Consider the following 17,141-nt stretch of genomic DNA (forward strand, 5'->3'; position numbering starts at 1 on the left):
AGATCAATTACATTCTCTGTAGAATAAGTTCTTGTAAACAATAATTAAAACAAGACGAAAATTAATACATAGTTATTAGTTTATAAGTAATTTCATATAAAATATTTTGCTTTGTTATTGCAAATGATATAAAAAACTTTAGGAATTCAGAATTAACAAATTATAATCACTTGATTAAAAGAAATCAAAAGAAGTGTATGCATAAAGTTATCCTACTCCTATATGGTTTTATGCAATGATAAGATAGGCCTCAGAAGCCAAGGTCAACTTACTGAGAAAGTAACTTCTGCTAAAATTGAAAAATCCAATTAGAGCCCACATACTAGTGGGGGAGACCCGGTCCCTACTCGCGACCCAAGATCTGAACTTAGCAACTTAAGAAATCAATCATGTTTCTTGTTTTTTTATAGGAAATTTAACACAACCTATTACAAACTATCTAAATTCTACATTAGACTAATTCTAATGGCTTCAATCAAGTTACTTGTTATTTACTTGTGCTTTGTTATTTTTCTTCCGCCTTTCCCGAGGGAAGAGTTTCTTGGCATTCTATTTATGATTTTCTTTTCAAATTAGTGGATTCTTAAACAAACAAAAAAGAATGAAACATCAATAATAATAAACGAAGAATTGTCTCTCCCCCTTTATGGTTGTTTCCCCAACATTTCATCCAGGGAATGTGCCCCTAAAGCGTTACAGCTCACTGCTCATGGTTTTCGTGTTACACTTCGAAGGATGGAGGCATAGTTTGTTCCGTTAATTTCTCATCCAATTGAAAGAATTTGCTCAATTTAACCCTGTATCGTGGCATTACAGTAATTCCAAAATCATGTTTACTCTCTCTACATTTTGTTACTTCATGTGTGATCTACATATCGATATATTGTACCGGTATAAAAAGAAAAATTGCTATTGCTCTTCGTCTCAATGTTGTTAAAATCGAGATTTTAAATAAAATCAGAAAAGAATTAAAAAATTATAAAACGTAAAATTATAATGTAAAAAATCATAAAACGTAAAAGTGTTTAAAATATTAATAATTTATTTTGATTAAAAAAAATCATAAAAACATAAAATCGTACTGATAAATCGAAATTTTAACAACTATGTTACTCCTGCTTCATGTATATTAATAACAAAGTACCCCCAAATGAAGAATCCCGGAAATAAAAAAGCGGATAAGATTAACAATTTTGTCATTAACCTAACTCGGAATAAAAAGTTTACTTTTCTTTTTCCTTTTTTAGTTTTTGGATAAGAAATACAAAGAGCAGACTTTGTGACTCCGGGAACTGTGGAGGTTTGGCATTTAGGGAACTAATTAAGCAAGCTTATTGCATCATCACATGGAACTTTATCACATTCACATGGTCGTCAATAATGCAACCTTAGCATGTAAAGAAAACTTTTAATGAACCCCATTATTAATCACACCACTGCACATGGCATGCTTGTTTATTGGCTTTGTAAGGCGAACACAGGTCAATATCTCTCTCTTCTTTATCATGCCTAAGAAGACAAGTGAAGCACTATTATGTTAACAAAAAATAAAAACCCTACTGTGATAGAGTACTGCTCCATGTCAAAGGTAAGAAAAACACACTTTCTTGAGAAATCTTCTTGCAAGCATGCCAAACACTCTCACACCTGTGCAAGTCATGACTCTGACTAGAGTTGAAACCTGCATTATGATTAAGTTGATGGGCGCACGCCTAATCATTGTGTCGTGCCATTGCTTGAAAGGAATTTTGTTTCTTGACTCAGACACAAGAATTTCATTCGTCGTCGATATTGAATGACACCTAGGCCCTAGCTCTACACAAACAACCACTTGTTTGCCCTTGAATAGCATGCATGATTAGGTGCTTAGATTTGCTTTGCAACATGTATTTAAACCATCACTTTTGAAAACACACTTCGGTCCGGTGGGTGGCACTTTCGAACACATGGCTCTATTTAGTCCCTGTGTGACCGCGCACCCTCTGAGTTAGCTCTGGCAACTGCTGAACCACCGAGAAGATATGCCTCTGGTTAATAGAGGAATCTCAATTTCAACCGGAGAAGCCATCTTCACACACAGGTATGCGTTGTGAAAATGGAAAATTGGAATGTCTCTTAATTATTGAATTAGTTCGAGGGAAGAGTTATATTTACAAACTTTTTGTTTACAAACTCTTTTAAATTGTTTGTAAACGGATCTTTCCCCTTAGTTTGATATGAAACAGCTTCTATATATATATATATATATAATGTATCAGCACTCATAAACCGTATCTGTATCGATACAAGTACTGATGGTTGTTGAATACAGATTGGTAATTGGTAATTGGCAAGTCCTAAATATTCATTTATAAATTAAGTATAAGCCAATCATATAAAATATCAAATTTTGATACTAATTGGTTTACTTTATTATGTTAATATTTTATTATTAAGTAAAATAAATTTAAATTTTACTCTATTCAAAACTTGTGCATTTTAAAATATTTCTTATGATTTAATTATTTTATCATTTATGATTTTATAGTTGTATATGATAAATTATGCTGTACTAGTTTTTTAGAAACTCTGTAGTATCTCGTCCCTCTATCAGTTAATACCTATATAGGTACTCGTATCCCTATCGATCCATGCAACTGACATTCAAGAGCTTCAGTATCCTTCCAGAGATCTTGATAAATTAGCCTTATGCACTATTAAGTTAAAATGTATGCCAAAGCAGTTTGGTATAGTGAGTAGTTTCCTTGTACATGTGCAATTCATTGGGTTGCTCTTGGCTACCCGAACCGCTTACAGGTATATTTTAGCCATCACTGTTGCATTGCTTTTAAATATGGCACATTAAGTTTAGCAGCGCGAACTCTTACTAGGTTACTGGCATCAACAGGTACACTATTTGGATGTTCCTTTGGTCTGTGCTGTGGCTTCATATTTAGAAATTAAGACTTTATCCCTAATCCTATCTATTTAAAATAGATATTTTATTTTATTTTTTGGTGGTTAAAATAGCTATTTTATTTTTACCCAAAAATAAAACTTCATTGCATCCAAAACAGAAAATTCCTCAATGACAATAAAACTCATCTTGGAAAGCATTTATGCCATATAACAGCCATGAGGATTCTTTTGTGATATTCTTGTTAATGACTTGAGACATTCCACCGACTATGTCATCCTAAACAAATTAAATAAGAAATTTTTCTGGGATAAATGCTTCTATTCACAAGTGGCTAAACATTTGCTAAAAGAGCCTCATCACTTTCTCCCTCATTTTGCTTGTAAGAGTACTGAAGCAAAATTTCACACTAGCAAAAACGAGCCATATGCTACAGACAATTTGAAATTTTCCTAGAATCAACGTACGAAAATTATGACACATAAACAATGGGCAAGAAAAATGTACATATATTCTTGTTCAAGTGCATATGCTTGGTTTAGATTCTCAAACCTTTACATTCCATATTTCACTTCCTAGTACAGGTAGAATCAACTATGGTTTTCAAGTACAATTAATTAAATACATGTGTGTATATGTAACTTTAATTTCAAGTGCAAATTTTGTAATGATGAAACCACTACACTCACAGAGCTCGTCCCAGACTGTTCACCTTGAAGTAATATGTAATATATTTGCTATAGGCGTATTTGTAGCATCTTATCCTTTGTGAAGCATTAATGGATACCAGAGGTTCAACTGCTAAGCACATTCAATACTTCTTGGTTTATTATGTACAGAAACCGAACCAATACTTTTTTTTTTGGTCTTTTTTGCAGCGTTAAACTTTACCCTCTATAATTAGTATGCATCTTCTGGTTATAAAATTTCACTTCCACAGGTCAATCTGGCAACTGGATGTTGATGTTGAAGCATATTCCTTGCCGTTTTCTGGGTTTTTGGATTCATTTGCAAGCATAGTACTTTGTTCAGCCACATTGGAATAACTGGCTTCCTTGGAAACTTCTTGATCGTGACTGAGCTGAGAAGCAACAAATTTGTCAAGCACTCGCCAATCCGTCACTAGTTCTACTGCTTGATCATTGCTACCATAAAGCAATTGCAGATTTTGTTGCTGGCAACGCTGTATGCGTTCTTCTTGAGTGAGTGATGACGACTGCAAAGCACTTCCATTGTTATTGCTATCAAAGCCGTAAGGGACAACTGGGCTGCAACTTAAACTGGTTGCAGATTGAGGAAATTTAGGGCTTTCAAGTTGTGGAAGTTGGAGGAAAGCGTCATTGGGTATATTGTATTGCAATTCCAACTCCTGCTTGCAGGGGTAGTGTTGGTGGTACGATGCATAATTAGGGTGAGAAATTCGCCTTGGGGATTCAAGCTCTTGCATGAATATGACTTGGTCATCATACCAACAGGGTGATTCATAGTCCCCCACTTTCCGCATTGTTGTCATTCTTTTCTTGAAAGCTCTACATACAACCCACCCTTCTTCCTGAAAAGCAGTTACAGAAATTAGACTCTAATAATTATATATGAAAAAGATTATTTGTGTAATAGTGCTCTTCTTGAATTATGTACTCAACATATAAAACAATGCTAGAATGAAAAACTTTGGTAAAGGCTCTCATAAATCAAATTATGAGGGTGGTAAAAATAAATATTGATACAAATTAATTATTAGCATGGTACACAAAAGTCTGCAAATCTTGTGTGCTTCAACCAAAGTTTCTATTGCTCAGGTAAAGTAATTTTCATTTCCAAAGAAAATTTGCCCCCCATTATATACGTTTGTTACCAGTTTTATTTTCAAATTTTAGTACCAGTGTGCCTCATTGAAGGCGAAACTTATTGATATAAATTCACTGATTTTAACTCTCGCCTTACGAGTTATGTTTTGAGGGGCAAACGACCTTCAAATTACTATTATTTTATATGAACGCGAAGCCCCGAATGTCTAGTTTCTAGATTAAAAAGAATATTTCTTTGAATCGTTGAAGTGAATTTTATACGAATTTTTAAAGACAGCAAGGTCTGCTAGGAAAGTTATATTTTCGGTAGTTGAGAAATTTTGAAAGTATACTCTGATTTTTGTGACGAACCCGATTTCAATTGTAAGTTTTTAATTAGCATTGTAAAAGTGATTTTCAGTCTCTAAAATATGATTAAAGAACTCTAATCCGCTTAGCAAACAACTCTCTTGGATGCATACAAGAGAGGGTGTTACACTAATTGCTCGAAACAACGGTGAGGTTGCTTCTTGTAACCGGAACGTCTCTGGTTTGAATCTGATAAAAAGTTTTTTTGCAGAAAATTATAAAGATAAGACAGTATACGATTGATCTAATCCCTACCCTCGCAAGTCATAAAAGTTTGTTATTAGAGTTTAGGGTTTTCAGATCTTTCATCGTAGATGAAAGATCTGAAAACGAGAAGAAGAAAAAAAAAGAGGGAAGTTTTTTTTAAAAATGAAAGGTAATCTGGTAGTAATTACCTGAGTAGTTCCGTTTTCATTGGTTTCGAGCCGGTACTCATGCATGATCCAGTCAGATTTCTGTCCATTGGGGGCTCTTCCTTGGTAAAACACCAGTGTCTTTCGCATGCCAATAAGGCAATGCTTAGAGTAAATTGCTTTGTCCCTTCCTGTAGCTTTCCAGAATCCTGCCTTTGTTGCTCTATTGGTGCGAGTGCCAGTTGGGTACTTCTTATCTTTATGACTAAAGAAATACCATTCATTTTGTTCATCAGTTCCTATTTTGCATAATTCTGTCAACACAAGTAACAAATGTGAGGAATAGTAGGATAATTCTTTAAAGTATAATTTTATTTGAGCTTATCTATATAATTGCAACCTTATAAGAGGCTGATACCTTGAAGATCCCATGGCTCAATTTTATAGAGATCGACATCTTTTATCACATCTAGATCAATCCTTTTAGAAGCTATCTTTTTCCTAAGGTAGTAATCAACAAGTTCTTCATCAGTGGGATGGAAACGAAAGCCAGGAGGAACATGTGAAAAAGTGTTCATATCTGCTCTAGATTTGAAACCTGCATTTGGAAAAATAAATAAATCAAACAACAAAAACAAAAAGAACATATAAGACGATTTTACCTTTATTAGTATTTGGCATCTTTTTTTCTCTTGTATATATTGTGGCTACGACATAAATTAGAAGATTCACTGCCACCCCAAAATTGATAATATATGTTACAAGTTATGTATGTTGGGTTTTATACCTTCAATGTATGCATGCTCTAAATCTTAAAATAATATTTGAAGAAAAATTGCAACCGAGTAGGAATATATTCCACATTGATTATTTACTGGAGTACATGACCAATAAAAGGAGAACATAAAATGATCCAAAACCATTATTTGCTTCTAATCGTCGTGACATAACATGAGTTGTGTTTGGTGAGCATAACTATATATAAAGGTGAAAATTGAACAATGATAGTGCTGAATGAATGTTCTAAGTTCAACTGGTTAGAGTAACTGAGTAAGACAAGAAAGAAAGGATTAGAAAAACATATTAATTAGTGTCTGGTTAAGATATCCGACAAAGACTGGGATTGTTAATTTTGATACTTGCATACTTTTTTTAATTCTTAATCAAGTTATAAAATATTTATTGATCATTAATTATATTTTATAAATTCTTACACATTTTTATAAAACCAACAACTAATAAATAATTGAGAACTCACATGTAATTATGTTTGGATGTCTATATTTATAAACATAAAATCAATTGTAATGATTAAGTAAAACTATGATAAAAACGTAATAAAAAAATAAAAAAAGGTAAAAGTACAAGTTTAATATAGAGTCTCTTTTACCCTAAAAAAGACAAACTAAACTGAGTTGTAAATCACAAAAGAGAAGGCAATCAAGGCACACTTTTTTACCATGCAATGATGCAGAGGCAAGAAATCTTGTAGGATATAGAATCAAATATATAGTCTATAGGGTTGGTAGAGCACTCAAACTGAGTCTAATTCGTAATGGTTTACAGCACAAGTACTGAAGTCAAAATGATTTAGAAGCTGATTATTTGTACAATAAAGCGATTTGGGGGGGAAATATCATCACATGCAGAAAAAGAACATTTCTGTTCATTTATATGCAAAGAGATTAATAGTGTCGCGTGTAAAACCAAAAAGGAAGAAAGAAAGAGGGGAACAAGTGAAAGCATGATTTAGGTGTCGATGGGATACAAACTCCAACCGAAACACAGAGATCAAAGTCATGTCAAAGATTTCATGTAATTGACATTTAGCATTTGACTATGGTTTCTGTCTTTTAGTTGTCTCTCTCTTTTTATTTTTGGACTTATATATGCTAGTTGACTTGAACCATATAAAATCAACCACCATTTTCATGCACTCACATAATAATATGCTGAAGGAATTGAATGAGGAACCCAAATCCCATATGATACAAGAAATTCAAAGCATAAGATTAAGAACAATTTTAAAAGGTGATGGTGAAAGAAGAACCTTGATATTGCTCTCCTTAGAAGATAACAAAAAACTGTAGATTTCCTGTGTAGATCTGATGAAACCAACTTCTTTTGCAGCACAAATTCACAGGATCAATATATATGCTAAAAAAAAGAAGAAGAAACTTTTATAAGAATATCTCAAATCCAACCAAAAAGAAAAAAGAAAAAAAGAGCACTAAAAGAAAGGGAAGGAAACACAAGCTGACACGGGGAACAAGAAAAGAAAGTGAAAAGAATAATTAATAATGATCCTCGGGAATTGAACTGAATCACCTCGTTGTGGAAACTGCTTTGCACTGATCAGGAACTGTGTAAGAGTTGTTGTCTACAAAAAGAGAGAGGTCAGATGAGATCCCGAGGATTACTGAGAAAGAGAAAAGGGGAAAGTGAAGGAAAAGGAAAAAGAAAAAGAAAGGTTCAGGAATGGAAAAATGGAGATGAGGTAGGGTTAAATAGTAAGCAAAAGCATAAGAAGAAGAAGAAGAAACACGTTAAATTGAGTAACCCAATAAACCATCACTCTCAAAAGTTTCTCTCTCCTTATCTATTGAGTTGGAGCTAGATTGCAAGAAAAGCTTTGAGTTCATAAAAAGGTGGCGCTAAAACGGCGAGAGAGAGAGAAAGAGAGAGAGACTCCACCCACCAGCCACTGATGGTGACGAGAAAAGAATGATGTGGTGTTAACGTTTGAGGTGGCCCGCGCCGGAGAAAGAGAGGATGTAACATAGATCAAGTCATCAAAAGCTGAGCACGAATGGGCATTATTTTAGAAATAAATATATAAAATGTCGTAAAAGATAAATTTTATCTCCTGTAAAAATATAAAAATATGTGTGAAACTATGTAAAAAAAATATAAATCTCACGTATTTTTATGTATGTATATTATAAACAATCAACCAAATATTAAAATACATGAACTAATAAAATTTTAGATGATGATATCCAAGATAAAGACGATTGAGAAATATTTATATTTAAAAAAAATAAAATGTTCAAATCAAAAATTTGTTTAGAGAATAAAATCATTATATTTCATTTAATGAATAAAAATAAATTAATAATTAATTATACAAAAATAATATTAAAGAAAATAAAACTCAATTATCCGGAATTAATAATTAATTACACAGTAATAAAAAATAGTCATTCATAAATTTCTTTATAACTTCATGTATTTTTACAAAAATAATTTTGTTTACTATTGCTAACTATCTAGTGAGAGAAAATGATCACTTAATAATAAACATTATTCATTCATGAATTTCATTTTAATTTATGACTTTAACATAGAATTTCACTTACTGCTGTTAAATACTCAATAAAAAAACAACCATTTCCACCATAAAAATAACCATTTTTCAACCAAAATAAATAAATAAATAACCATTAAACAACAAGTAATAGTTATTTAGAAACATCATCTTAACGTACAATAAATTTTTATTTATAATTGTTTGCCACTCACTGAATAAATAATCACTTAACAATTGACCAAAAATAAAAATCACTTAACAAAAACCTAGAAAAAAAAGTCATTTGTAAATTTCTTTTTAACTTAATGGATCTAAACGGAATTTCATTTACCACTATTAATGCGTTCAATATCATTTACAGATTTCTTCTTAACTTCCCAAATATAAAATTTCATTTATAATCTTTGCCTCCAAAATAATCATTTATAATAATTAACTAATCAATTAGATCAGTTAATCACTTCTCAAATAGCAAAAATCATTCATAATGTCTTCATAACTTTATGCATCTAGTGTGTGTTTGAATTAATTTATTTTGAGGAAATAATGATTTTTTTGCAGTTTCTTGAGAGAGCTTCCGAAAAAATATTATTCTTTAATAAGAAATTATTTTCAATTTTTTATAAGAATATTTTTGTGTATTATATAAGATATACTGGTTTTGTTTCTAAATATTTTTTATATGGTCCTTCTTAATAATTTACACATTTTATATTTTATAAAATAAATATTCATTCTTGACTAACCTTACCATTAATCATTCTATTTTTTTTTTCCTTTACATAGTAACCCAATGATGAAACATCCTCCTGTTATTGTAAGCATTAAAATCAATGACTTGTTTACCAAAATAAAATAAAATCAATGACTTAACTTATCTAAGCTTAATGTATAAACCATGTATATATTTAAATAAGTATTTTTGGAGCTTGACACAACGATTAATGTTAATATTGTTACCATGTGACCTAGATATCACAGGCTTATTCAGATGATTTAATCTTTTACGATTGCAATGTAAGACTCCTACTATAAATCTGACATTTTCCTGAACCCAATGCATAACCTCTAGCTTCCTTATTCTTGTCTATATATATTTGCTCTTGCAGTATTGCCCAGCATTTGCCAGCTGAGTTCAGTCAGCTTGGTGTACACGATTACATTTGTTTTATTTATTTATAGTAGTTGTTATACTTATAATCATAACACAGGGATATATCATGCAACTCTTCTAGCTGGATCACAATACATTCTACATTAATATAACCATTTATTGTTAGAAATAACAAATCAAATAGTAAAGGGGAAGGTCCATCAATTAAACACAAATGTGAACTAAACTTCTATTACGCTCGTCTACATTAAAGTTATTTTATATTAAGTGTTAAAACAATTCTTTAATTTTTTTATTCTCTTTTCAACTTGGTTTTTCAAGTAACTAAGATAAGGTATATATATATAAAAAATATTTCTCCGGCAACTTGAGACAAGGTTATCTCAGGCCATCCCAAAACTACGTCGTTTTATTTATTTATTTTCTTTTATTAATTGATCCACCTTTGAATGGTTATGATTTCATTTTTCTTTCTCTTCCTTTATCACCATTGATCCATCTTTAGACGGTTATGATTTAGTAGTCGGAGATAAATTTATCTCCGGCAGCTTGAGAAATGATAAACTCATATATATATATATATATATATATATATATATATATATATATATATATATATATAGAGAAAAAAGTGAATAACCCTATTTTTTTGCTCTTTGTAATCATATATTAACTATTATTGCATAATGCATATGTTGTGATTGTTTCGATCCCATTTATATATAAAACCGTTGTATATCTAACTACTTGATTCTTAATTGAAGGTTTTTTTTTAATGATTTATCCTTTTGAAGGATGTAACTTATGTCCTTTTAGCAATTTATAATTTTGTACTAAGGGTAGTACATAGTTATAATATTAAAGTTGTATTTTTTTTCTCTTTTCAGATATTGTTTGCAAACATGAAAAGTGAAAAAGTACAACTTTAATATTATAATTATGTGTTGCCCTTACTACATAATTATAAATTAATAAAAAGATATAAGTTATATTCTTTATAAAGAAAAATTTTTAATTTTTTTTCTTCAAAACAAAAACAGAGGTTGATTATTGTTGAGAATAAATATATTGGCTTATCAGTCCAAAATAAATAAACAAGTAAATGTTCCCAAGGTTGTTCATTAAGCAGTTTAGCACAATGGGACGTTGTATTGGCTTCTCCTGCTAGATATGTGAAAAAAGTGAGCGATTGAAGAAATCAACAATCTCCATTGCAGTTGCAGGTGCCCTTGTGTCTCCAAAAAGTGCAAATAAACTAGTAACAGACAAGACAAACAGCTCTATCATTTTAAGGTTTTTAGATAAATAATAATTGTTTTTCAGTTGGTGCAACCGCACGCGGGCTCTGGTTGGTTGGTCCGCAATATTTTTTACACTAAAGAATTATTCTTTATTCTGTTTTGTATTGTTAGTATTATTAAATCTGTTCCTAAAGCTTCCACGAGCCGGGCCCACCAACCGACCCTAAGGAATGCGAATGAGACACTTCTCCAAATACACTGTCTCCTCTCTATAATTCCCTTTTCAATCGGCTGCTTGGTCGTAACTTGTAATTGTAAATGTGTTCTATTTTGCACAGTGGAGGATGGGCCCCACGAGCGGAATACTGGTTGGGGCTCAATACGTGGAGTCTTATGGTCCGGCGTGGGCTACCCTGTTATCATTAGTATCACAATTTCTGTGCAGGCCGGTTCTGTTTGTGGGCCCTCAGCCCCTCACCCCGTTATTTCATTAGAGTTCCTACACAGTTTTCTTTTTAATAAAAAAAGTAAATAAATAAATGTTTTTGCTGAGATATCGGAGCTCCGTTTGTTTCAACTTTCAACCGTGAGTGCTCTCTCGCCTGTGGCACACAGTGCCAGAGTCAGAAAAGGTTAACCATTTAAAGAATGACACGTGGCGAAAAGTGTTTGGCACGTCAAGGTGCAGTTCCGTTCACCCTCTGTTTCGGGCCGGTTCTCCGCCAAGAGAAGTGAAGGAAACGTCTCACACGCGATCCAAGTGTCACCTTGGCCCCACCATCTTACCATGGTTAAACCCTCAAAACCTTCAAGGAAGCTCATGCTCCCCAAAATGAGCCAGCTGAACCCACGTTTTCTAATTGATTGCAGATCATATCTCATGCAGAAAAATTTTAAAATTGTAATTTAAATAAAAAAAATATGAATTTAAAACGGTTTTTAAAGTATTTACGAAATTAATGCAATTGATTATGCACCATTGCAAGCACAACTAGTTGCGTATCAATTTAGGCAGCCAACTTAAGTGAATTACGTTTAAATTAATGCGTATTTAGTTGCATGTCAATTTGGACATAACTCACCATAGTTTGCCCCATGACATGTATAGACGACAATTTTTTTGTGCCATACGACAAGCTTTGATGATTGTGCGCAAATTGATACACAACTAATTAGGATCAGTTTGGATTCAATTCACTAAAACTTGATCAGTTATGTCCAAATTGATATGGTGCGCAATTGATTGCGTTAGTTTCATAAATACTTTACATATTGCTTTAAATTCGTATTTTTGTATTCAAACTACAATTTTTTAATTTTTTCCCCTCATATCTCAATATAATTGATTTCATTAGCCCAAAAGTCTCCGACTAATTAGTTTTATTAACAAAAAAAAATAAGTTTTTCGTAATTTCATATATAGTAAGATTTTAATGCTTTGGTTTGAAATGTTCAAAATATTTCTGACAGTTAAATTTTCTTATTAAAATTTGGTGTTTTATATTATACACAATTGTGTCATCACTCTTGCGTTTATTATTCTTTATAGTAGTTTATATTTTCGAAACCACAATCCTCGATCAGTAATATCGACCCAAGATTACTTATATGTTTAAATTGATAGAAGAGTAAACACTCTTTTTGGTCCCTGTCAATATCTACGAAATCCTTTTTAATCCCTGGCAATAAAAAAAGGATCAAATTGGTCCTTAACAGTATATAAAAAGAACCACATTAATGACGGAGGAGTTGACATAAGGACTAATGTGGCTCATTTTTTTTATTTACAAAAAAAAAAATGTGGCTCTTTTTCATAATTTTAGGAATCAATTTGAACCTTTTTTATTGTCAGGAACTAAAAAAGATTTTGTAGATATTGTCAGAGACAAAAAGGGTGTTTATTCTTGATAGAACCTCTCAATATCCAAAAAAAAATAAAATAAGCTTTATCAAATTTGGTTTTATTTCAAAAATTAAATGAGAATTACCCGAACGTATTGGGAAGGAGCAAGTGGACAACCACCGAAGGTAGAGAGAGTGGGGATCATAGATAATGATTGCAAATATAGAGACATTATTGTTTCGGTTCCCCACGTTTAACTGAGAGGATGGGCAACTTCTCAAAAAGCGCTCTATAAAAATTTGGAAAAGCTTTTGTATCTTCGCCATTTACCATTTTAGTCCGTGGCTTATCCTAAACTCTTCGTTATCAGTATTTTTTTTTTCTCATTTCTTACTATCTTATTTACAAAAATATACTCATGGAGGGGGCCTTGAGTGTTTGATATATCCCACTGGCTAAGAATGTTCCACGTTCGTGAAAACCAGTTGTTTTTCAATCCAACCCCACCAAGCTCCAACATTATGAGACCTAATTTCTTATTTAAAATTGTTTGTATAGTGAAGCAGGTATTCTTTACTTTTCCATTCTATTTTTATATGATGCACTTTTTGCACTAGGTTATGAGCTTATATATTTAATGTGAGCTAAATTTGGGTGTAGGAATGATGTAGAAGGCCTAGAGGGTATGAAGTAAAGGTTGAGCAATATGAGTACAAGTAGGCCATACGCTAAAGACCTGAAGTATATATAAATATATTTGTATGTATTAACAACTGAACTAGGTGTACATCAAGAGAAGTAGTAGTGAGACGACTCCTTACCAGCTTTGAATTCAAAGCAATTCCACCTTAAGTTAATTTTCCTACTCACTGAAAGATTGTGTAATCCTGCAACTCAAAAAAGTTCCTAGTTCTCAGTGAAAGATTGTGTAATCCTGCAACCCAAAAAATACCTCTGAAGTTAAGGAAAGATGAATCATCTATGCAAATTTGAGTATTCAACCTAAAACATCATAGATTATTTTAAATAACAAACACACTTCTTGTTAATTGGACCAATGGTAGCACAACCTATAATTACAAGTGACGGCCTTAAGGCTTGACTTTTTTAAAATAGACCTTTGGCTTTGTTAGCACTAAAATATATATATCTATTTATTGTATTATTTTATGTTATTTAAATCTCTTTGGGCTGTTAATAATTGATGTTGCAGGTAAATGAGCCTAAAAAGATTAATATGGCCTAAGAAGGTAAAAATAGAAAGAGAAGTGAATGGCATGAATTCTAACATATTTTATTCTATTTTTACTTTCAGCTCAAAGAATTACAGCAGCCACATGGATCAAATATTTTGGAAGAGGGAACAATTCAGAACCATTGGATGAAAAAGAAGATAGATGGCTATTAGCTTTTAGAATCTTTTAGTTTTTAGTTAATTTGTGTGGGTTGTAAAGAATAGACCAGAATAGTTTTTCAGATCGAGAGATTTTTCAATCTTCGTTAGTGTTCTTTCTTTCTTTTCTTTGACTTTAAGTATTGAGAGATATTGTATAAAAGGTTTTCTTCTAACCCGAAAAGGAGCCCATGGCACGAAACTATCAAGTACTCAACCTGCTTTTAGTCAAATACCTGACTAGCCTGAGTCCAATCCAGTATACCATTGTCAAATGGGGCAGAGGGAACCCATGATGGAAAATCATCACTAGAGGCTAAACTAGACCAATTAACCACATCAAGTGAGTCTCACATCATATTTTAACCAAAAATTTTAAGACAATAAGTTCATAAATATTTCCTCTTATATAACTTTTATTTAGCTCGTTAACAACTAATACGAAACTTCATAACACTTAAATATTTTAACACATCCCTTTGCGTTGAGCATTGTTCAACCTACTAACCATCCATTTCGGAACAGTATTTTTTGCATAAATTTTCTTTCTTTATTTTCACAATGAAAAAAGTAATGCTGTTATTTCACCCAATAAAAATATATAAATCGTTGCATCTGCTTTGTATTTGTTAATGAATATTGGAGTACGGAAACTTGTAATGTGAATATAAGGAATGGCTTGATTATCCAAAACAAGTATATATATATAGAGGTAGGATTCTTTGACACTAGTGTTAAATTTCAAATTTGATACCTCATCTGATAGCCGTTAGATAAAAAAAGATCAATGGTGTCACATGTTTGCAAATCAGAGTCGTTGATCTTTTTTGATCTAACGGCTATCAGATGAGGTGTCAATTTGAAATTTGACACTGGTGTTAAAGGATCCTACTTCACATATATATATATATATAATGAATGACTTGATTTGAAAGTTTTGGATCGATTAATTGATACACCCTTTGGTGGAAAGAAATACTTTGCAAGCATGTGACACCATTGATCTTTTTTGATCTAACGACTCTCAAATGAGGTGTCAAACTTCAGATTTGACACCGGTATCAAAGGATCCTACCTCTCTCTCTCTCTCTCTCTCTATATATATATATATATATATATATATATATATATATATATATATATATATAATGAATGAATGACTTGATTTGAAAGTTTTGGATCGATTAATTGATACACCCCTTGGTGTGTGCATAAGAAAAAGACCCGTGCTTGAAGTATGGGCGAACTAGCTCGAGAGCTTGTTAGATTCTTATCAATAGTACATTTGTGAAAGTGGAAGTTGTATCAAGGAAATATGCTCAGCTACGCGCTATCCAATATAATAATCCAAATATAAACATATGTTAAGAACAGTTACTATTTCTGAGTGTCATGGTTCATTAACTATTTTTTAACTTCTCAGTTTTCATACGGGCTCGAGTACGGTGCTCAAGGCGAAAAGAGAAAAGGGGAGGGGAAAGGAATAAATCTTTGGTACTACTGTTTTACCTAGATTTAATGCATCTCATTAATGAGAGCATTAGACATCAGAAGAGATAGAGAAAATCTGACAGAAAAAACAGAATTTTAACTAACATGTAATAGTACCAAAGATTTATTCAGGGGAAAGGAGGAAGTGATAAGTAGGTTCGTTCATTTGGTGGCGTCAATTGATAAGCTACTTTCATGGGCTAATGTGTGAAGCTACTTTGTGCATAATAAATGACTCATAATAATTTTATCATTATTATTTCACAAAGCACACGTAATGTAGCTCCCACTAAATTTAATGTCACCCAATGCAAATGGTTTGTCGTTGCACCTTTGAATACTTTGCACTCATTACTATTATTTCTACCACTAAACAAGTGAAGTTTATCTAGAATTGTAGTTATGAATGCATTTTATTAGGGATCAATACCCTCTGGTAAGCAAACGAGAATAATTAAAGTCAAACAATCATCCCAATGCATGGCATTAGCCATTTTAATCAAAGAGTCTCCACCAACTGCATCATGCACTGGATTTGATGACCACTGATATTCTTTCCAGATTTCATTACCCATCAAAAGCTAAAACTAAAAAATACCTAGCTTTTCACCCCAAAAAAAAAAAAAAAAAACTGCAGTCTACTGCTATGACTAATGGCAACTATAACCAGCAAGACAATATGTGCCCTTTGATACTGAGAATTTCATCTACTGTTCAATTTTTTAATTTTTATTGTTAGGATGATCTGAATAAACTTTGTTCTGAAAAAAATATTATTACCTAATTTGTAATTATTTTAGGAGGAACAATTTGAACGGATAGAGAGATCAATTGTTTGAAATTCACGTCCGCACACCAACTGATCACTACCAAAAATAAGTTGGTATATATAATTTGTCATAAGAAGAATATTACTCTCATATTGTATAAGAAGAAAAAAAATATTATGACTCACAAATTAATCAAATATAGAGCTTATTTTATAATTTTTTCTCTTCTCTTTCTTTTAATTTGTGAATGCATAAGAAATTTTTTTGAACGTACACATGAGAATAATATTTTCCGTGTCATAATCCACCCATTTGATTAATCGTGACAGTCAATAAAAGACGTCAAGAAATTAAAGTTAGTACTAAAAACTGGGTATACATATGAGTACGTATGACTATTGATTTCGTAGTCAACTACTGTTCAGGCACGGAAAACATGCACATTGGCATCATGTACCATTTGTTGGCTAAATGCGTGATGACCAATAATTACTAATTTAAAATCCCTTTTTTCTTTCTAGTTTATGGGTCGTGGCTCCTTATTACGAGTTTCGATCGATGGCCAAGTTGGCAG

General features: G+C 32.0%; 1 protein-coding gene across 1 annotated transcript; it reads right to left on the bottom strand.

Annotated features, from left to right (window-relative positions):
* Positions 1–3,824: 3,824 nt before the first annotated feature.
* On the bottom strand, positions 3,825–7,460 carry LOC133302137 (NAC domain-containing protein 7). The gene is made up of 4 exons (XM_061501885.1): positions 7,456–7,460; positions 5,824–6,003; positions 5,448–5,719; positions 3,825–4,448 (listed from the first exon to the last, which is right to left on the bottom strand). The coding sequence occupies exons 2-4, from the start codon at positions 5,981–5,983 to the stop codon at positions 3,825–3,827; spliced, it is 1,056 nt and encodes a 351-aa protein (XP_061357869.1). The 5' UTR covers positions 5,984–6,003; positions 7,456–7,460.
* Between the last annotated feature and the right edge of the window lie 9,681 nt (positions 7,461–17,141).

The sequence above is a fragment of the Gastrolobium bilobum genome, unplaced genomic scaffold (assembly GCF_033153095.1).
Source record: "Gastrolobium bilobum isolate Gb01-03AN ecotype WA unplaced genomic scaffold, APGP_CSIRO_Gbil_v1 utg5726, whole genome shotgun sequence".
NCBI lineage: Eukaryota > Viridiplantae > Streptophyta > Magnoliopsida > Fabales > Fabaceae > Gastrolobium > Gastrolobium bilobum.